The sequence below is a fragment of the Athene cunicularia genome, assembly GCF_003259725.1.
Source record: "Athene cunicularia isolate RWA chromosome 1 unlocalized genomic scaffold, athCun1 chr1_part1, whole genome shotgun sequence".
Taxonomy (NCBI): Eukaryota; Metazoa; Chordata; class Aves; order Strigiformes; family Strigidae; genus Athene; species Athene cunicularia.
Genome location: NW_020799091.1, coordinates 106,583,742 through 106,606,174, shown reverse-complemented (window position 1 = coordinate 106,606,174; position 22,433 = coordinate 106,583,742). Strand labels below are relative to the sequence as shown.

General features: G+C 38.0%; 1 protein-coding gene across 5 annotated transcripts in view; it reads right to left on the bottom strand.

The window, feature by feature from the left end:
- The window catches only part of LOC113484008 (SAM domain-containing protein SAMSN-1-like), a 94,303-nt gene that overhangs the window by 25,901 nt on the left and 45,969 nt on the right, over window positions 1–22,433 (bottom strand). The window contains exon 1 of one of the 5 annotated variants that reach the window (XM_026856126.1): window positions 9,771–10,320. The exons of the other annotated variants lie outside the window; for them this stretch is intronic. Within the exon in view, the coding sequence (XP_026711927.1) occupies window positions 9,771–9,827 (57 nt within the window). The 5' untranslated portion in view covers window positions 9,828–10,320. Of the gene's footprint in view, window positions 1–9,770; window positions 10,321–22,433 lie in introns of those variants that run through there. 5 annotated transcript variants of the gene reach the window in all.

The following is a 22,433-nucleotide window of genomic DNA, read 5'->3' as shown; positions in this document are numbered from 1 at the left end:
GTGTATAAGAGACAGGTAAGAGAGTTTTTATTACTTTTAAATGAGTGTTTGATACATCATGTTGGTTCCCCTGATTAATGTTCACAGCAAACTCAGCCATTGGAGTTGTAATGTTTCTGCAAGCTTCCCTACAGCAAAGCTTAGCCATTAATTCAGTGGCATATGTCAGCTCAGCAGAGCAAGGTCACTCTTCCCTTTCAAGGGGAACCTTTTTAGAAATAATAAAACTGACAGAAAGTTCTTTTTTGCATGCTTTATGTCACCTGAGGTTGAGTGCTGCAGTTAATATCACAGAGCTTATAAACATTCCCATCTTCAGCAGTCTCCAACACCACTGGGCTCTTGGAACCTCAATGTGAGGTGGTTTGTTTTTTTTTTTTTTAAAGTAATATAGTGACAGCTTTATGTGGGGCAGATATACAGTACGTAATCCTAAATGAGTTAAAAATGAGTAAAAAATGAACAAATCTTTTCTTAGGAGCTTTACAGGAGAAATTTTGGAAGGCACTAAGAGACTGCTAATACTGCAGTATGCATTTAGGATGTTAGTGTTTAGATAAAACGATGTAGGATTAAAGACTTTGTCCCCATGAATGCTTGCACCTTTGGCTAAGAGGGTGAAAATCTTAAAATCCAATCCAAAAAGTTTCCATTTTACTGTTAACTGATACTGTGGGCTAGAAATCTGTATAGGCATGTGATGTAAAGAGAACACAAAGATAATTGATCTATTTATGGAATAATTTTGAATTTGTAAGTAGCTAAAGATATGTTAGTCATCTGTTACAATAACTAATTGTGACTGGAACTTATTTATCGGGATACAAATATTATGGAGCATGATAAACAAACTAATTAGCTGAAGAATAAGATCCAAACAATAAGCCAATTTTTTCCCCCTCATTATCTCCCTTCAGACATCCTGACTACACTTGATTAATGAATCCATAGTGAGATTAGCTGAAATTGCCTTAATGGAGATGCACTACAGTAGAGAAGCAAAATTCAGTGCAGTATCTATCATCAGTCACTGTGAATTTTAGGTTTTCATCAAATCTATATGTCCATTTATTTACATTTTTTTAATCTGAGAAAATAAAAACAAAACAAAACAAACAAAACCCAAACAAACTACCCATACTATACTCATTGCAGTGGGTTAACTTTTTACTCCTTTAAAATAATGACCAGTGGTACCATTTTTCTCTCCCTCGTGTATCCTCCCTTTTCAGAAGACTGAGTTCCAGTGTTGGCTTATTGTCATCGAGGGGCCAAAGTTATCCTTATTGTCCAGTTGAAGAAAGCACACATGGCACTTCATTGCAGCCTTTCAGGCTTCAAAACAGGCTTCAAAATGCAGGCTTGCACAACATATGCCTGGGAATCTAAAATATGCTCCTTGGAAATTTGAAGTCATAAAATAATTTCAATAAGCTTTTGGTTTTCACCAGTATGGAAGCTGAAAGAAGCTTTCCAGCAGAGGGTTCCCTAGTGATTCAGCACTGCTTAGGAACACCTCTTAGTGAAGAAGTTATGATGTGTTAAATTCTGGGTTTTCTTTGTAGCATAAGTTCTATAACTGCAGTCCCAGGAAAAAAATCTAGTCCTCTGAAGACAAGATAACATCCTGATTCTGTTCAGGTCACTCTTATACCAGAAAAGAATGAGTACAATCAACAGCTCACTGAGAGGGCCGGGTACAGCTAACAGTATTCATCTAGCATGGGCACACCAATTCCTCTCTCTCTGTTCATTTATGTCTGTGGCAAGGAGTTATTGTGATCACAGCTCAGTGGAAAACTACAGTTTCATCTCATGAAAAACAAATCTACAAGACATTTGAAGTATGTTTTCATTCTGAGGGACAACAAAACAGAGACTAAGCTTTTCACCCCTCCCCTGCAACCTCCATGAAAATCATGCATAGTTGAGAGATGCTCACCAATGATATGATGCTACTGAGGCATAGACAGCAATGAGGGCTTTGAGGTGTTATGTGAAGCCCAGATTCAAGGCCATACTCCAAATCCTACTCTAATCTGGCCTTTCATTGCAAAGGGGATCACGCCGGCTACAACATTTAAAGCTTTCATGAATGGGTAGGAACATGTCTACTCTTCCCATTCCCTCAGATACTAACCAAAATCCCAAACACGTAGTTTTCAAACATTTTACCCGTGTAGACATAATTACCAAGAGACATTAATCAAGCAAATATAATCTCCATTATAGACAGAAAGAATATGATGGAAACACCCCAATAGATGATATTAGAAGAGCCTTGCCATCTACTTGTGACTAGAGCTGACTGCCTGCTCTACCATTATCAGTCATTTCATGCACCCTCTACACAGGCTCTGAGCTGCTCATCCATCAGTGAACCATGTCCCCTTTCCAGCTCTGTGAATAGGTTTTTGGATTTAACGTCTGACCTTAAAAAAGAGGCAGACAGACAGAAGTATAGGAGAAAAACAGCACAGTTGTGGTAAATGAAAGCAATTTGTGAGCGGTAAAGCTCAGCATCCTCTTTGCACAGGTGAAGGCAGCAGAGAGTCAAGCTGCGTGAGCTCATTTAGCTGTCTCAGCTACTTTGTCATCTCATCTTCACACATCTACTTTTGGTTGTGCTGTTGCTAAGTGAAGCCGATTTCTTTATCTCACAGCTGCAGGCTGTCAGTGACAAATCTCCATCTCTATCTCCAACATAAAGGTAAAGGAAAGACATGAAACTGCACCATAGATTTTTCATACTTTCTGGTTGAACAGCACCCCTATACTGCTTCTTTTCTCCCCGAAGAAGCCATTAGAAACCCTGCAGAAAAACCTAAATCCAAGTACTCAAGTATTCCTGTAGGCCCATATTTCACTCGCCTTTCAACATACCTGAAAGAACAATAAACCTACCACACCTTCTGAATGAGGTCAGTGTGATGAAGTAGAGGAACTTCAAGGAAGGGTCACTCAAGGAAGTAACCACTCAGCATCCCATGGAAATCAAGGTCAGGAGCATGAAGTTACTTGGTTGTTCTTATGAAGATTATAAAAGAGGAGAAGACATAGAAGGGTAGGAAAGGGACTAAAACTCCATTCAGAGGACATAATGGTGCAAAACATTGAGTGGATCACTAGATCTTTTTCCCAGAGAAAACTCCTTGTCATCCTCAATGCTGGGTGATGATTAGAAATGACAGATCCTTTGTTGTTGACATTCAGCTTACCAAAAAGATGACAGTAGATGTTACAACTGGCAACAAAGCAGCCAGTGTGTACATCTGTGTACAGATGAAACTGTTATCCAGCTTTCTGTGTATCTATGGAATAAACCAAAGAGGTATGGGGAAAAAAGTGGCAGTATGGCATGTATAATATGTATAGTCAAAGAAGCAGCTTCCCTGAAGACTTTTCCCTAGACTGGAATTTCAGTCTCAAGTTTAGGAAGAAAAAGAAAGAAAAAAAAAAAAAAAGAACATGTTCTTGGGTGCACTGTAAGTGGAATAAGATATAAAAAGATAGAAAGGTAAGAGCAAGCAGGTATACAAGAGAGATTTCACTTGGGGCAAAAGATAGGTGATCATTCATCTTCCTGTGGAATGTCAACACATGTCCACACGGATGCCTTCACCTGGTATCTGAAACTAAGTTCTCCATTATGATGATTTAAAGAACATATGACTTGCTAAATATTCAGAGCATATATAATCTGTAGCCTGATGCCAAGCAGCAAAATGTCTAGAGCAAAACCACTGACACTGCTAATTTGTGGAAGAGAGTATAACTGTTTCTAAGAACAGAAGTAACTCTGCTATCTCTGTTTCAAGCTTTCAGAAGAAAAAGGTTAAGGGATACTGCGATTACAGAGGCCCAGAAGTCCTTTTATTTTCCTTCTCTGTGGTGGGTATTGCTGTGGGCTTCTGCCCACACATTGTTGTGTGTGGGTTGAGTCTTCTAGCTAAAGTGTTTGTAGCCACCCACAAATTGCTTATACCAGCTGGCCAGTGATGGCTTTATAATGACTTCAGTCTGGATTTATGCTATGACACAGATTACTAAAAAAGTGTTGACACCTACAGAAAACTGTAGGCCACATCCTCTGCCTGTGCTGCCCATACACAGTTACTGTTTTTTTTTCCAGCAATGATGGGTATCCTGGCCAATGTTTAATTCGGGGTATTTTGGGTTTCCTAGAAACACAGTGTTGAAGTAAGTCAACTACGCTATAAAGCTAATTAAAGAATTAGAGGGCAACTAACGCTGATTTATGTCGCCTTGGTAGTTGTGCTACAGTATTTATCAGAGAGTAGTTATAAATGATGTTGTTGATAGTTCGGTTTCTAAAAATGGCCGGAGAACATGGTTCAAACATCTTGAAATGTTCTTGTTTGCTTAGGAAAACAAAGAACAAAATTGGGTTTGTTACTCTAAGCAAAATCCATATTAATGTGAAAATATTCCCTTACTATCCAGGCCTTAAGCCTGGATAGTGAAGGTAAACAAGGACAGGGAAGAAATAAGAAATTACCTGAATTTTGAGTAAAGTTGGTCAAAATTTGAAAGGTGATGTAATCAAGGGAACACAATACAAAAGAGGTCAGGACTGGGACAGGCTAGGAGTGGACCAGATGTCATTTTTTCCTATGGCACACGAGCTAGGCTAGAGTTGTGTGAGCCCTCAGCGAGTCTGTGTCTGAGCATCAAAATGTGGAGTCTGGACATCTTAATCGATCTCCTGGCAAGGGGCAGGACAGGGCCGGCTGTTCTTTTCCCACAAAGACCCTGGATGCTTACTTTCTGGTGAGAAAACAAAATTCGTCAAATTTCAAGACGTTACTGGAAGAGATATGCTAACATATATGTTAAGATGCAAAAAAAAAATTTCTGAAACTGCTGTTGAAAAAAAAAAACAAACCTAAAAATTGGCTGATGATCAAGAAGCAAGATGATAATATAAACAGAAAAAAAATATCAGAAGTAAGAGGAGCACTACCATGATTGTAGAGCCTTCTACTCACACAAGAGAAATAACCCAAAGTTAACTCTAACCTTGTTCTAGCTTTTTATGAAGCCTGAGGGAGACAAGAAACACCTTCTGAAGTGTCACTTGCTATCCTTTTTTTCCCTATCTACACATACATGGTTATTACAAGTATCATTTTTTCTTTCTCTGAACCCTCCCTGGTAAAGGCCCACAGGTATTTGCACTATAACCCAGGTTCTTAAAACTACTTCCCAGATGTTGTCATCTGTTTCTGCTTATTTAACAGAGTTCAAACGGATTTTGACAAACAGTCTTTCTTCAAGAGGCAACGCAGTAAAGACCTTTAATGACAAAACTATGTGTCATCTTTGCCTATAAGCATAAATTTGCGCAGCGGGCAGTACGGTGAAAACAGCTTATCATCAACTCATCACCTCTCATCATTGTTAGAATGAAATGCAAATAGAAGCGAACATCACTTCAGTCATGGTTGTGAAAATTAACATCTGTGACATTAGCAGTGGCTCATTTATTATGCACTCAAAATTTCCGGGGGAAAGAAAAGAATATAAAACTTGATGTTTTCAGAACTCTACCAGCCTTTACCTTTGAAATAAAATTAAAATCCTCAGCTTCTCCCACTCAAGGATAAATCCTAGTTAATATTCATTAACACCGAGCAATCTCTTCACTGCAGATCTTGTCCCACAGAAGATCTAATTATGTCTTGAATTATTTTTGGTGTTTAGGTTTGCTGTACCCATTTTCTATTTTCTTTTCTTTAATAAGTATTCCCCACTAAAGAGTCACAAGCCACTGTCTAAGAAAAAAGCATCACCAAAAAACTTGCTTATAGCATGCCTGCACTACAGTCTCCAAACACTTAGACAAGTGATAAACTTTACTCAGATGACAAATCCCACTGAAATCAATGGGATCATAGCTAATTTATTCATTTAAGTGTTATCAGAATCAGGATCATGCCTTCTGTGAGTAATATATAAAAAGGGGAAATCCTGGCCTCAAGTCTATGGCAAAAATGTGCATTGATTTCTGTGGATGCAGGGTTTCATTTAAAGCTTATAAAAAGGAAAATTATTGCTATAAAATAGTACTAGGGAACAAAGCTGCACATTAAAATATTTTCTCCCATTGGATTTTCTCATAACCCTGAAAATAAATAATAGTTTATCACCTAAATAAGTGACTATTGATTTAATTAGAAGCTTGGACATGTTTTTGCCTAAACAAAATGCACAGGCATTGACCCTGAATTGTCTTACACACCAGAAGCAAGCTGAGTTTCAAGCACCAAGCGCATTTGGAAGCAGAATAAAGAAACAAAAATGTCTCAAACCTTTAGCATAAACATAGATCAACTGTCATGTAGAATAATGACACAACTTTCTTCAGTCAAGCCAGAAAAAATGGCACAAAGTAGTCTTTGCTTCAGCTTGAAGTAAAGCCAAGAATCATCAGGCAGTTCTCAAGTTTGCTATATCTGTAGGAATTTGAGAGAAAGAAAGAAAGAAAGAGGCTCTACCCAGTACATTACATCCCGTGAAGTGGGTAAGACAATGCAGGAACATTTTATAGATTATTTGCACCTTCCATTGTCATTTGCACCTGGTCAAATGTGTAAAACTGTGCAAAGTGGAATGCAGAGCAGCTGCAAAATGCTTTAATGGTGTTTTATTTGCATGGTGCCAGGATATGGTAGGATGATAATGCCAGGATATGTCTGAAGCATATGAAAAAGAGAAGACTAGATTCTGTGTAATTTCTTAGAATGTTTTTTCTTACCATCTTTCTAAATCTACTTCATGCCACTCCCCAGACACACTGACATCTGTAATGTCATAACCCAAGTTAGGGGTCTTTGTTTCATCCTCTAAGGCAAGTAACCTCCTTCTCCTCAGCTCTCTAAGGGGTTCTGGGACAGACTGCACAAATTCATAGCTGAAACACGTCTAGTAAAAGCATCCTGTCTCCACTTGCTACAGTACTTTCCTTCCTTGCCACTAAAACTCCAGCAATGTACAAGACACATGCTCTCCCTGCAGTGGAGCTGATGAAGCTGAGGCTGACTCTGGCCATCAGCATGACCATGAACCTCAGGGTAAGGTGCAAGACCACAAATAACACTGCAGCTCAGAACAGCTATGCCATATAAACCAAGCCATGTCTCGTCTGACAGAAAAGAAAGAGGGACAGGTGAGGTCTGAAAGGAAGGGCTGAGAGAGAGCTGCCCCTCGGTGGATGCCCTGATGGGAGGCGCACAGGCTCTGTTGTTATAGAAAGTTATTTAAGGTCCTGGATAGACAGATAGGTTAGATTATACAGGCTTGAAATAGAGACCTTAGCCCTTCAATGTGTTGAATTTCTTCAATATTAAGGAGGGTATTTTTAAGCCTTAGGACTTTTCCTTTACAGTTCAACTACCTGGGTCCTCAACTGATGTACAAGGTATAAATGTACAGTTCCATGGCAGTATGTACAGCTACAATGATAAACATTGGCAAAGGATCAGAATCCTTCCAGTATGTCTTTTGAAAACATTTCTCTCCCATCTCTCTCCGTTTTGTCTGGGATGACACCAGGTGTAGGGTTTTTTTGCCTAGCAATGAATGTTTATTTATTTAGTTTACACAGAAAGCATACAACAGTTATATGCATATACATACATATGCAAAAGCTGCCAGATATGCAAAGAAGTTATTAGCATGACTGCAGCACTACAGAAATCCTGCTGTATAATGAAACATACTGCAACACTATTATTTCATGACAATGGACAAGTATCAACCCTTTCATAGCAGACACTGAGAGTTGTAAGAAGCTACTTTTTGTCAACATAGCACCTAATGCATCTGCAGAAGTCCCTTAAGCAGGACAGTAATCAATAAAGTAAAGTAAATGCATGGCACGCAGAGAACTGGCAGTAGACACTGAAAATCTGTATTCATCCTGTGTTGGTCATTGACTTGCCCACCACTACTAGAGGCTTTTTACAGGAATAGCGAATTGCCTCAAGAAGGGTTTTAACACCAGCCTTGCATGGTATTCCTTCATCTTTATCAAAAGGCATGACTAGATGCTGAAACTATTCACATTAGAAAACAACAAAAACAAAGGGATTATAAAGAAAATCGTGGTGAAACACTTGAATTAATGTACAGAAGTTCATCCAGTTGTGATAAAGACAACTCGTTGCTATGGGTAAGATTCAGTTACCTAAAAAGATCTTTTTGGTGTTCTCTTTGAGGGCCTAAGCAAACCTGATTTTTACTTAACACTCCAGACTTTATGGCTCTCTCACAGGTCTTGTGTCAGCCCAATGTGGATGTGTTGGAGACACTGGGACATTTAATCTGCCTAAAGGCAAGGTGAAGTAGCCCAAGACCTCCACAGTGACAGGGTCATCTCACCCTGTGAGTACAAGGAGGTACCAAGTGTTGCCTGCACAGAGCAGGGGCAGCCAGGGGGTGATCTAGGGAAGTCACTTGTGAAATCCTGTAACTTCTGTTGGGAGGTAAGGACCTGTGCCTCATGTTACCCAATTCAGTATTAAGCAACCTAAGTATTTGCGTAGCTTCCTCAGGGCATGTTTTGAAACATGCTACAAGCTAAGATTTCTGTTCTGTGCGATGTGGGGCCGTCTCCTCCTATGCCTTTTTTGTGAATAGCACATTCAGCAGAAATATTCTCATAGTGGAAAGTTTACACAATTCTGTGCGAAAGTGGGACTACAGTAAGTGAAATGTTTCAAAGCACACTACTGAGGCAGTAAGACATCCTGAGCCACTTCACCAAGACCTTTCCATTTTTTTAAACATTTACAATAAGACAAAGTCAGCACAGCAAAATCATCAGGTTTGACACTCAGTCAAGTGGTTAGACTGCTTTTATCCCTGCTTTACACATATAGTGAATTAAATCCATGACCATTATATACATACATATATATATATATATATATATATATATATATATAAAATATTGTGGTTTTGAGAAGCCACAATACCAGCATTTTAATAGCATGAAGTGAAATCATGAATAAATAACTAATGGTGTGGAAAAAAATTTAAAAAATAAAAATCAGACTGTTACTCTATTACTTAATTACTCTAGAATAAGAAAGTAATCAAAAATTGCTTCTGAAATTACTTAACAGACAAGAAAACAAAGCCCATCCACAGTCTCTTGTGGTCAATTCTTGCTTAACCTATAGTGTAGTTAGTTATTCTTCTGTCCCATGTTTAAAAAACAATATGATGCTTGAACAGAAGAAAATACATACCATACCAACCAGTAAAATGCTTAAAACCCCATTCAAATCCATGAGAAAATGGATTCAGAATTCTTTCAAATCCATGGAAAAAATATTAATTTTAATTGCTAATGAGTCATAGTCTAAAACTACAAGTGTAATACACAAAAGCCAGTGTTGACTGAAGCCAGAAGACATTCCTGCTGTAATGGTGTGTGCTATAATATTTAGGACCCAGAAATCACAAAGTGAGGTGTATTTCCAAACAATGAGAAGATGGGTCTGTAAACTAGTACCACAACTCTTTAGCACAGCTATAGCAGCTTCACAGTGATGATTCCTTGAACTGAATCATTACATTTATAAAGTGAGTATAGACAAATAGATTCCTGAGATTATACCACTGAGGCACTTGCTAGCACATCAGGAAATCATGAAGCTAAAATTTAAAAGGAAATCCTCCTTTTAAAAATTGTTAAGAATTCCTGTTATTATTCATTAACAATAAAAATTAAGCATTCTTACCTTTGGCTTTTGACTTTTTTCCTTATCAGACACGTTAGATGGTTTTCTCTTCAACATTTTTAATTCAGGCTTATCCAGCTGATGTGCAACTGCAACTAGCTTGTAACCAAACTAAGTACAACTAAGTGTACTGCACAAGCGTACATCAGTTATGCAGTTCCTTATTCTATCAGGATGTGACTTCACGCAGCTGCTTTGCAGCATGAGTGAGCTGAAATCTTTGTTTGGCGAGGGAGTGAGAAAGGAGGGGAGAAAGTGATGGGGTAAAGGAAGAAGTGAATTAAGGAGATGAGTTAAAAATAAAGAAAGGGTTCAGAATGAGAAATGCTTCAAGACTTATCTCCTTCTATGTCACCTTCAGGCCTCAGTAAGACTTTGGACAACCTCAAGAAAGTCTTCCTCTTTTCCCCACTCAGCCTTGTGGCACTAACTGCAACCTTCATTTCTTCTGCTGGGACTCAGATGTGAAGAAGGTATGCTGCAGTTCAAGGACCAAGGATTATTATCCCCTAGCATATTCACATTGCTCTGTGGAATATGGTCTAGCGGGTCCCTAATGCCTCCCTTTCTCTCTTAGCTCTACGGTAGTGCAATAAGAGCAATGGGATTGAAGGTCACTGTTTGGCAGAGAAGGGAAATTTTATAAAGCCATCTTTTTCTTTTCCATGGTGGAATAATTTTTTGCCATTCATCACAGAATTTGGACTCAGTGAAATAGTACTTTTCAGTCCTTCATTGTCCTTGATTTGCTGACAAAGTCACAGCGAGAAAAAGCAAGTCTAACAGAAGGCTTAGAACAAAGAGACAGAGGAGAATAACAAAGGTCCTTTATACCCTCTTGAAAAACAGTACAGAGGCTAAATGAAAGTGGAGGTATTAAGATAGCTTTGAATTTCTGCTTCAATTTTTTTTTAATATTATTTGCCAAAGTCAAAAAACAACAGTCGTGAGTATCCTAAGTAAAACTTTCTTGTCATGAATCCCAGGCCACAAAATCTGAAATCATGAAAAAATCCCAACTTTTTGCTGAAAAATGGAGGCAAATTCTCAATTTCAACCCTCAAATTTTTGGGCCACCCACAGAGTTTCAATTAAATCTTAATTTAACATTACTACAAGTGAAAAAGAGATCTATTTCTAAGTTGCAAGAGAAAAGTTCAAGAATGTAAAGAAAAAACTTTAGTAAAAATTAATTTTATTTTCAAAATTTTCATAACATTTTTTCAAACTTTTTTTTCAAGCAAATCTATTCTAAGCAACTTTTACTCCTAAGTTTTGCATAGATAAAAGCTCTTTTTAAAAAGCAAGCCACTGCGGAAGGCCCTTGCACCAAATAAAAATTCAGAAGTCCTTGTCAATCCAAATACTCAGCTGCACAGACCTTTCTTTCTCTATGTGATTCTTTTAATACGGTTGAACTCAAATTTCAAGGAACGCTAAAAAAAGAAGCTGTTCAAACTGAAAACAGAAAGAAGTGATGGTTGAAAGCTGCTAAGAAAGGCACAGGTCTTATTTCTTATAATCTCTACACAATTCTAACTTTTTGAAGCATCTATGAGAAGGCAATGCTAGACAGGCATGTAGTCTCTTGGCTGCATTGTTCTCTTCTTCCTCTATCATATGAATACTGCAGGGAGGGATAAGATTGCTCATCAGATGAATTCTTATTTCAGTTTGCTATTTGGACTTCTGTTTAAATGTTTAAGAAAAGTTCTGGAGGCCTTCTTGGATTCTCATGGATGGGCAACAGAATGGACTGAGACTGACTGATGAAAAAATTATTATATGCTAATGGTATAATGAGGTTTTCCTTTCTAGTCCTTCTGAGAACCAGGTTGGTGAGAAGAGGAGGAGGAAATGGGGTTAAGGTGCTGAAATTCTGACAAATATAATGCAAGATTGTTCTCTAGGTTGTTGGGTTGCAGTGAAGTCCAAGTTGAACCTCAATCCATTAACCAAGATGTTTCACTTCACATTTTAATCAAAACTACATTTATCTAGGACAGAGTTGAATTCATTATTGTTATTATTAATCATATCATATCCATCAGAGTTCATAATCATTGTTATTGTTAATAACCAATAATTAAATAATGTTAATAATGAACTCTGCAAGATATGTTTCTTTCACATATCTGATAACAACACCTGAAAAGTCCATTTAAGTTTCTAACTACAAGGAGGTTTTACCATTGATATTTAATCAGCTTTAGTAATTCAGGAGGGTCGTATGTTTTTATAAAAGCTGTATGTATAATATTAATTAAACCTGATTATTTATCTACATAGATGTACATTGAAGTATATTGTTTTTCTTTCTAATCTGATTCAAACATGAGGATTAAATCAGACTCTGCTGATCACTACACTGTGATTTCCTGTCTCAGGCCACTGTTAAAATCTTCATGATTAATAAAATGGGAACTCATCTGAAGAGTAATATATGAGCTTCCTTTCTATAGAATATTTATTGTTAAACAGGAAGAAAGAGGTCATTTCAAGAGATATAGTACTCACCCATATCTATTTCCTTTCCTCATCCACATATCAGAAAAATTATAGCAGCTTGAAAGCTGACCTGATTATGTTCTTGCCCTTGGAAAGTTGACCCACAGTAGTTTTAAAAGTAACAAAGTGAAGAAAATCAAACATATATAACATTAAGTTCATTTAATTTAGTTATCTGATACATTTCAAAAGCAGCTTTTTTGAATTAAAAATTAATAATAAGGTTGGTGCTTATATACTCTGTATTTGAGACTAATTTTTCAAAGAGGAATGATTATCTATGTAAAATTGAAAGAAAAATTATCATACTTTGTTTTCTCTTGGACATGACTGCAGGTAATTTACTCCATTTCTTTGCTGGTCTTTGAACCTGATCCAAACCCCAGTGTAACCAATAGAAGTTTTTCAGGTGAATTTTATGGGGGTTGGATTGACTCCTCTATCCTGAACTACCCAGGCAATGTCACTCTTCTCTCTGGAAAGTCCTATGGGGAAAAAGGCTATCTGCTTAAAAAATAATTAAGATGACCCCATGAGAATGATTCCCACTGTCATTATATTTATAAAAGGCAACATACCTTATAGCTTATTATTATCATTATTCAGTTTTAATGAATGGACCATGATGAATGGTCCTGGATATTCAAGTGTTTTATGTGCCTCCCTCCCACACGATATCAAGTGCTACAACAGTGACATCAGTGGCTCCATCCAGTTACCTTGCCCTGGAAGGAGAGATCAGTTCCAGTCTAAAATGTAGTTGTAAACTTATCCTTTCAATACTTGATTATTTTGATAAAACTAAAAAGTAGAGTGCAAAGTAGATTGAAGGGTTTAACATGCTGGTCACCTGTCAAAAACAAATGAAATGAGGCTTTTTTTGTATTAGCAACTCGTTTTTTCATTGTCTGTCAGACAAATCTGGTCCAACTTTAACCTGAGTCTGAGAGATACCTTGGGGCTGTACATCGCTTTCCCTAATGCTAAACAATCCCAGAATGTGTTATTCTGTTTATTTTAATTAAAATAAGACTTGTACAAGAAAAGGATCGTGCCTTCAGCCTCTGCTTTTATGACCATGCCTCTCCCTGTATGATCTAACTCCCGTAGATATTGCAGAAACCTCAAAATAGCAAGTGGAACTGAGTGAATAATTTGCAGTGAATAATTTACTTAACAAATCTAATCTTTATTTCCTCAAGGAATGTTCATGAGCAGAAAAAAAAATTCCTCATATGTATTAATTATGGGCCAGAACATAGCTGGATACTTCCCTCTCCTGTTACAGTCACTGCCACTCCTCAGCAGAGCTGTCTCTGTAAACTACCCTGGCAAAGACTCTATGGAAACTAAAAAGAACAAGTGTGAAAAAGTGAAGTTGAGCCCTCCCTCCCCTGCCAACAAACCATGAAAGAAGCCAGATGTTGCAGGCTGGGCTGTCTTTATAACTATTTAAACTAAACACTCGCTTTTAATTTTAACTCCAAAGATTGAGTCTGGGATTTTCCATTGGGATGCTGGGGAATGGAGCTGGATGCCTAAGGTTCCATCTTTGAAACTCCTACAGTTGCTGCAAATTCATCACTGCAAGCATCCATAATTTAGTACTGAAAATTGGTCCAAAATGCTTAGGGGCTTCATGCAACAGGGTGTGTAATTTCCTACTGAATAGTCTCCTATGTGCTTTTCATCAGGAATAAAAAATGAAGAAGCTACAGAAACTCTGAGTCTTCAGGAGACAAAATGGGATTAAATAATATTTTAAGATTACACCCTTGGTTTGGCAGAGGGTTGACGCTATATCAAGAAGACTCCTATCCCATGCAAACTATAATTCTTATGAAGCCTGCAGAAACTGGTTATTCAGCAAAGCTAATAACTAACATTTGAAGTTAGCTTCAAAAACTTGATCTTTGCTGAATAATTTATGTTGGGGGGATTTTTAATGCCATACATCCACTGAAACAACATGAGGGAAAAACAACAGAGTGGAATCTAAGCTTCTTTAAGCAACTGTCAGGGTGCAGAGTAGCAGGAATATCCTCATCATGCCAAGTCTCAGGAATTGTGAATTCTGCCTCTCTCAGACTATTGGGCTTCCTTCTCTTCCTGAAAAAATATTTTTGTGATTCTTCCTTCTCTCATGCTAAGCTTTTGTCACTAAGGTCAATGGAGTCACAAAGAAATGTGTCAGGGACAGGCTATGGTGCATCATTACCAGAGCTACTGAATTTAAAGGTATGTGGTACAAAAAGCCGTTGCTGTTCTGTGAATAAGAAAAAGTGTCTTGTTGCCAGGCCTTCAGACTGTGTCCTTGGCATGCTCCCAACACCATCTGGCCTAAAGGGAAAATGAAGTACCAAGAACTTACCTCAAACTTTGATCCCAACACATTCTCTTGCATTAGCAGTAGATGAACAGATCAGTCATACCTACACTATGTCAGGTTAGCACTAACACTAATAAAAATCTATATTATTGTGACAGGAGGGTTCTCAAGGAGATGTGCTTTCACCTATTGAACAAATCCCTTTCTTACTACTTTGAAGAGTAAGCCAGAATTGTATCTATATCTTCTAGTTATTCCTGTTGGGGAAACTCACAAGTCAGCAAGGTTGGTGTCTTGTAAAACACAGCCACAGGCTTATCCAGCATCTGCGTAATAATTTCCAACAGAAATGTGTGCGTCACTAGTGGTTTTCCTGTACAATTGATCATAAGCAGAATACACTTTACTGTCTGTGATGAATAACAGAAAGTAACTGGCAGAATGCTGCTGCTATGGGTTCAGGCATCTAAGTGAACAGCACACTGTTTCTCAGAGTGAATGTTAAAATGTAGCTCAAAGCTACATCACAATGCTCACGCCTAGAACATCTCAGTGGATTCTGTTAGTGAACACTGCGATTACTAGTCAACTACAAGGGCATTTTATCCCACATAATTTGCAGGTTTATATAACCGTTGTTTTATAGTTATCCAACTGAAGCTCAGCCTCCCAGAAATACATTTATAGATAAAGAGTGACAGTTTCCTTGCACATTATTCAGAAAGCTCAAATATGAGATTTTTGATAAAGTGAACTGATATAAAAATAAATATAAGCTCTCTGTTTTAATCTCATACACAAAACATGACATGTTTCATTCGGCATTTAGAAGACCAGCTTAATGCGCAAGCTCTGGCAGTGCAGCAGGGGATTTTTTTTCAAGGTATGTACATGATGTCTGCCAGCCTAAGTCTGATTAGAATCAAGATCAACAGAAGTAAATTCTGATTAACTCTAATGTGCAGCCTGCTGTCAGGAAACTCTTTGTAATGTGAACCATCTTTTAAGAGTAAACAGCTCCAGCAGAATTTCTTTACTGGTGTCAGAGTGTCAAGTCACTGTGCCGTAACAGCATTAGGACTGCTGTGTAAATACTAACGCGAAAAGGAATAATGTGTGGTACACTGCATATCCACTCGCAAGGCTTTGATTTCATTTTGGTTCTAGAGGAAAATGTTATTCTTCCTTTCTCCTTGAGCATGGTTTCAAGTGGGTGAAAATCATAATTTGAAAGTGCGAGAGGGACAAGATAGCTTTATTTGTAATCGGTTTTAAAACTTTCTTTCTACCCATCTAACTGATGTGATACCTGATTGATAGCCAGCAGAAAAAAGCTTCATCATCAAGAATAGGGGATCAGTTTCAATCTTACACTCTATTTTTTTTTCTTAAAACACTCTGTACCAGACCTGTGGGCTTATTTGTTGCAACACTTGATTCAGGCGCAAACATTAATGGCAATACCTTCAAAGCCAAGCAGGATGTCATTCAGAATAGCTCCATTACCAGACCTGCCAAATCACATATACTGGGAATGGGACTTGAGCAGTTGATTTGCCCTCATGCTCACTTCCAGGCCTGAAGCTTGCTGCAGGGAGGTCTGGCTCCTGCTCTGTACATCTGTCTGGCAGGTGTAGGTGGTTTCCTAGATCCATTAGCCACTTGCTCATAAAGAAGAGGAGGCTTTTCCTGCCAGATTTCTGCACTAAGTTCTTCACTGAAGAGGACTGGCTGGGTGATTGCTGCACCTTGTGCTGGTCATGGTTGATGCAATGCTTGCCTGATTCAAGGCTTCATGGGACACTTCAGGCTGTGGCTGAATGGTCACATTGAGTAAGTTTCCCCAGGCCAGCTGAACCTCATTAATGGGGTGGGAACTTGCTCTTAGCCCATCAACAAGATGAAGTGAAGCACAGTTGCTAAAAATTATTAAGGATTTCAGATAATATGCTTTATCTTGGGCTGTGGGCTAAAAGCACTCATAGGGACAGTCGTGGTACTCAGTAGGCATTAGGTAATTACATATGTGTCAGTAACTTGTCTTTGGGGAGACAAGGGAATGGAAAGGGGAGGCTGTCTCTGAAACTGTGCTCTGTGGAAAGAAAGATGGATGTTTTGCTTTTTCACAAACGCCTCACTGTTTTTCTGGATTCCCTCCACCAGTCTTGATCTTATTTCATTGTATTATCGAACTCTTCCCCTCTCACTTCCCCACAAAGTATATGAGCCTTTGACTCACAGCTTGCATACCGTTCTCTAGAGAATCTTTTTTTTACTTCCTACTCTCACCTATCTTATATTTTTACTTCTTTCTCACATATTATCTTGTGGGTTTTCTGTCTCCCTTGTCTTGCTTCTGCCACAGAAAACAGAGGTTGATGAAAAGGCAACAAAACTTTCCCCTCCAACAGTGGGATCTCTGTGATCTGTTAAAATGTCTACTGAGCTTCAGACAGCAAACTGGAGAGGAGTCTCGCGTCAGAAGTAGCAAAACTCTGAAAGCTAGATATAGGCCTGTTAGTTTACACTAAGTAATTTTTGTTAATATATGTACAAACTAGTGAAGATTTTTATTAATATTATGCTCCTCTAGTTTGGGAGGTGAAAGTTCATAAAAATCTATGAAACATCTTTGAGTTCAAACACCCTATAAACCTAAATAATAATGCCTAAACCCCTAAAAAATAGCACCCTCATGTACCATATACACACACAAATTTATTAGATTAAGAAAACAAACTTAAAACCAAGGGAAGGCAGAATTAATGCTATCTGTGATACCTGAATCTCGCCCCTATGTGTGTATATTTTATGATGCAGTTTTAATTATGCAGCTTTAATATTTACTACATTTTCTTTACAGAATTTCTCTCTCATTTAGTGCAAAGGATTAATCTGAATAAAGGTGTCAGAGCCTGCAAATAAACTGTTTGAACTCCTGCCCTTCTGGTGCACAAGTTGGTATGTGTATTCTTTGCTTGTGCAACAACCATCTGATGTGTAAAATAACATACTACCCTCATTTTGCAAATGAAGCCTGGGGCAGACAAGTGATTTGTCTAATAGCACACAAAAGGTCTGTAGAAGTGCAGGGAACTGAATCTGCATTATCTACATCCTTAATCATTGGAACATGATTCACAGAGTTACGGAAGCGATGCTGCTACAAAGAACTGGAATAAGGATTTATTTTGTCATCATAGTTCAGTGAAATGCTAAGAAATTGTGTTAAAACTTATTTACTTGGCAGTTGATCACTTACTGCATGTAATCCTCAGGTTTTGACCCTGTGGTTAGATGTGCAGAAAATCTGAGCAAATATAGCTGCAAGCTGCAAGTTTGGGAGTTTGACTTCAAGGCTTTCAGACTAAAAAATCTGAATAATATCCTGCGCATCTTAAAATGGCCACCAGAATGAAATGATTTTTCTCTTTTCCACCTGTACACATCTTGCTGTAGGATGTGAGCTGTCATCTGTATTTATCTGGGAACAAGAACTGTCTTGTGAGCTAGCATGACAGCTAACACACTAGTCGCCTGACATAACTGAGGCCACATGTACTTCTCTATTTCTATGCCGATTAATTTTTTAGGGGAGTTATGTGGAAGCAAGGATGATCTGTGAGGAAGGAAATCTAGGTATGAAAACACCTACACAATACAGAACTAAATATAGAAACCCTCAAAATTTTCTGTCTCATGATCTTAAACCCTCTGAACTCCTGATTTTCCTACTTCCCACGCACTGTTTGTTGTCACTTCTTGTGGCATGCTATCAAACCTAAGTTGTAAGTAGAAGTGTACGAGAAGTTTCATGTCGTTTAACCTAATAAGTTTGGTCCTTTCATGAAAAATACTCGGCCAGATTTCTTCAAATGGATTGGAGCGTAAGCACTTCCAGCAAGAATTATACTGTATTCAAGTTTTCAATTTGATTTGCTTATGTATTAGGGAAGGTGAACTTCTTCAATCAATTAAATGTCTACAGAAAGTCAGTCCAGAAATTTCATTACCATAGGTGAATTCCTTTCAAAATAAAAGTGAATACTCAGATACAAGCCACTGTCCAGTTCTTTCTGAAAAGCCCCGATCTTTGTCTTCTAATGATCTGTTCATATACCTGCAAGTATTTAAATAGCAGAATTAGAGGTGTGTCCACTGCGTGTCCACTGTTTCACTTCCAGTCTTATTTTTCAGACCCTATTCATTTTACTCACAATTATTTTTTCAAAGCTGGATGAAAACCCAGGATCCAGATTAAATGTTCAGTTTCTAAAACCATGTTTGAAATTATGCAAGACACACCCTGATTTTGGAGAATGTCACAGCAGAAGTACTTCTTTTACTGGACTTTAAAACAAATTCATTATAATAATGCTGCAGCCCTGGAAATCTTAATGCCTTTCTGGCACTGAGAATCCTCACTCTTCCATTTATGCCATTGCTGAGCACTGATATCCTGTGACTTTTCTTACATTGCTGTGTGAGGGAGATGAAAACAGAACTAATTTCTTCTGATTTATGAAAGACCTATTTGACAAATAGGCTTTACAGGAACACTAAAGCATACAAAAATGACTTACCAAAGAGAATAACTAGCTCAATCTACACTCACAAGCATAATTAGCTCCTGAGCCAACTCAGAACTTCCAGAAAATTAATGTTCCCTAAAAGAAATGTCATTTGAATTAGCTAGGGAAAAAGACAAGGAATATCAGGCATTATTGTATGCACTGCTACCTACCACCTACGTATTCTTGTAACTTAAGGGTGGTGTAAGGATTCTTGAGTCACCTTAAGTTGTGGCTTCTTTACAGAAGCCTTAGCCTCAAAATCCTTACTGAATTAGTCATGTGGGTAGCACTTTAATTTCAACTTCATCAGGGACACTGAAGAAATCTGAAGCTAAGTTTGCTTGTTCTCCTGAATAAAGATGAGCACACAGGAAAGGTATAGTGAACTAATGCAAGCACGGTGAAGATTAAACATTTTGACTGCAAACGGGAAGCTTGTCATCAACTCAATAAGCACAAGATCAGGCCAAAGTTTAAGTTTCAAAAGTGAATCTATGCAGAAGTAAAACTGCATTACTTTGTATAAGGCAATAAATTGCACCTGCAGTCTTGGATAGGCAGATCCCAAAGCATCGGACAGCTTTATTAGTCAAAATGTTTTTGCCAGCATCAGGAGCTAATGCATTAGAACAACACAGGATGAAAACACAGCCTGTATTAGCTGATTCATTCGGCAGGAGCACTGTTCACTTTTTTTTTTTTTTTTTTCTTTGTATGGTGTATGAGAAGAAATGATAGCTGCTCTTTTTTAATATAAACAAACAAGAAGAAAAATGTCAGTTACAAAATACTGGACAGATAGCAGATCCACAGAAGGATAATATTGTCACAGTAGGTATGTAAAGCATCAGACAGACAATACAATCTATTTATTTCAGTATGTAAAGTGCATCATTATGGCAATTCCAAAGGATGCTAACAGGAAGTCATCCTTTCATCAGACAGTTTTTTATCAACAACTGCACTTAGTTTAATTATATTTTGACTCTTAATCATGTTTCATGAAGCAGGTAGCATTCCTTTTCTCTATTAAGAATTCATATGCCATTTACAAAGAATAAGTATATGAAATGCACCATTTTCCATGCACTTTCAACAATTATATTCCCCTTCATACCACATTCATGCCAGTAATCCAAAATAACCTTTTATTTTTCTCTCTAGCTGTAGCACTGCAGTACCTAACAGTTATGTCAGAAACAAACTGATGAAATCTGCTGAGTTGAATTGAAATGTTCTTCTGCAGTTATCTGCAACAATATTAAAGATGTTATGGTATTTTATAATATCTTTCACTGCAAATGAATTCTCTTAATTATCATTCTGTCTTATATACACTAGGAAGTACTAGCAACCCAACTTTACAGAATAGTCCAGCACCATTTGGAGGGAAAAGTTTGGAATTGCTAAACTTTTTAGTAGACTTAGGTATACATGCCACTAAGATTATTGGAAAATGTGACATAATTCACTATATAGCTATGAAAATTCCAGTAAGGTATTACAAATCTAAAATAGGACGAGTTACCATAGGGAAGAACAATGGCATCAGATTTTTCATATTTTTTAAAATCTGTTTTGAGACTGCATGGTCAAAGTCACCGCAGGTGAAGACACTAGATTTCTAAATTTTTCACATTACTACGTAGGAAGGAGCAAAAATCACTGTAGGATGCAGAATGGACGTGGCAAATATTTGCTATCAGCATGGTGCAACGGTGCAGTTACAGCAAGGCTGGATACCCTCCCAGCCTCCTCTTGTCCAAGCACAGCATTTGAGGGATGAAGCCTTGTGCTCTAAGTGGTGATTTTCTCCCACTTTTTGAATTTAACTGGAGCAAGCCATATAATATTTACCAACTTCCTGATGTAAGTTTCTTAAATAAAGGTCCCTCTAACAGGAGACAAAGTAAGACTCTACAGACAGTGAAGCATCAGGAAAGTGAGTGCTCCTAAGTTCACCGGGATTTGTATCTTTTTTGGCTGAGTCCAGATTTTGCCTGGTGTTTCTAGGAAAAGTAAACACTGAAAATACAGTCATGGATCCTCACTTTTCTCCAGTTTTAAAACCAAAGCCGTTCAAATTTCACCAACATTGGAATACGACAGACATGCATAAACATATCTCAATTCACACCCCCACACAAGGCTTAAAATTCAAAATGATCTTTCACAAGGTTCTGGGACAGGGTTTGAACTGGGAAATAGTGCCTTTGACTTTAATCATGTGCTAGATTTAGCTGTAGCACTGTTCCTTTTTGTCTATCAGCTCATATATCTTTGAAGATTCTGCAGTCTGGAGAGCACAGAGGGGTTTCCATCTATCTTTTTACCCTGCAAAAGATGTGCTGAGTACACGGGGTGAAGGGCTGAGCTGGTGAACTGATGGCCAGAGCAGAGTAACAGGTGAAATTAGCTAGAATGTTATAAAAAGCAACAGGAAACATGTTGGGGTGCTTTTAAATGAAGATATGATAAGACGAAAGAGAAGCAGCTGGGGACAGTTTCGTATCTTAGAAAACAATTCTGGTTTTCATGTCTTAGCCACACCTGAACATCCATCTTCATGGTCTTGACTGCTTTGTTTACTGTCACCCTTGCAGCTGCTCTTCATCTCTTCCCTGGGCAAAGACTTTGGGCCTCAGCTTGGGTAAGCTTAGCAGGACTTCTTAACACCAGTAGAAAAAAAGATTTGTACTTGGTGAGGATCTGGCTTGCTACCTTGTCACTGAAATAGGAACAAGTGAGAGCCACGCTTTTAAAAGGACCACTTATTACTGATACTGAAGAAGCTAGAGTGACTGGAACAATTGAAACTTGGTGTCTCAGAAAAGCAGTTTGGGGATTTCCAAACATTCTTTTTAGTGCTATAGTTGTGCCAAATAAGGATTCATACCGTAATTGAGAAAGCTCTTCTAAGGCATGTTCAGGTGTCTCCCAACAGACATTAGATGAAGAAAGAAGAAATGCAGAAACCAGTCAAATTGCTTAAGAAAATTGAGTAGCCAGAAAGTCCATTAGAGACCACAGCGTTCTAGTGCACAGAAGAAACTGCTGCTGAAATGAAGTAGAAATCTTCCTGTAGCCATTCTCCTGGCTGTGCAAATGGTCAAATGTAGCGTTCAGCTTTGAAGCACGTTTTGCTAGAGACAAGCACTCTCTGTCCTGTTTGTTCATTACTAGCTGTCCATACTCTTCCTCCCCACTCCACTAACCTAGAGCACAATGATCAGTCACTGGTATCACAAGAGA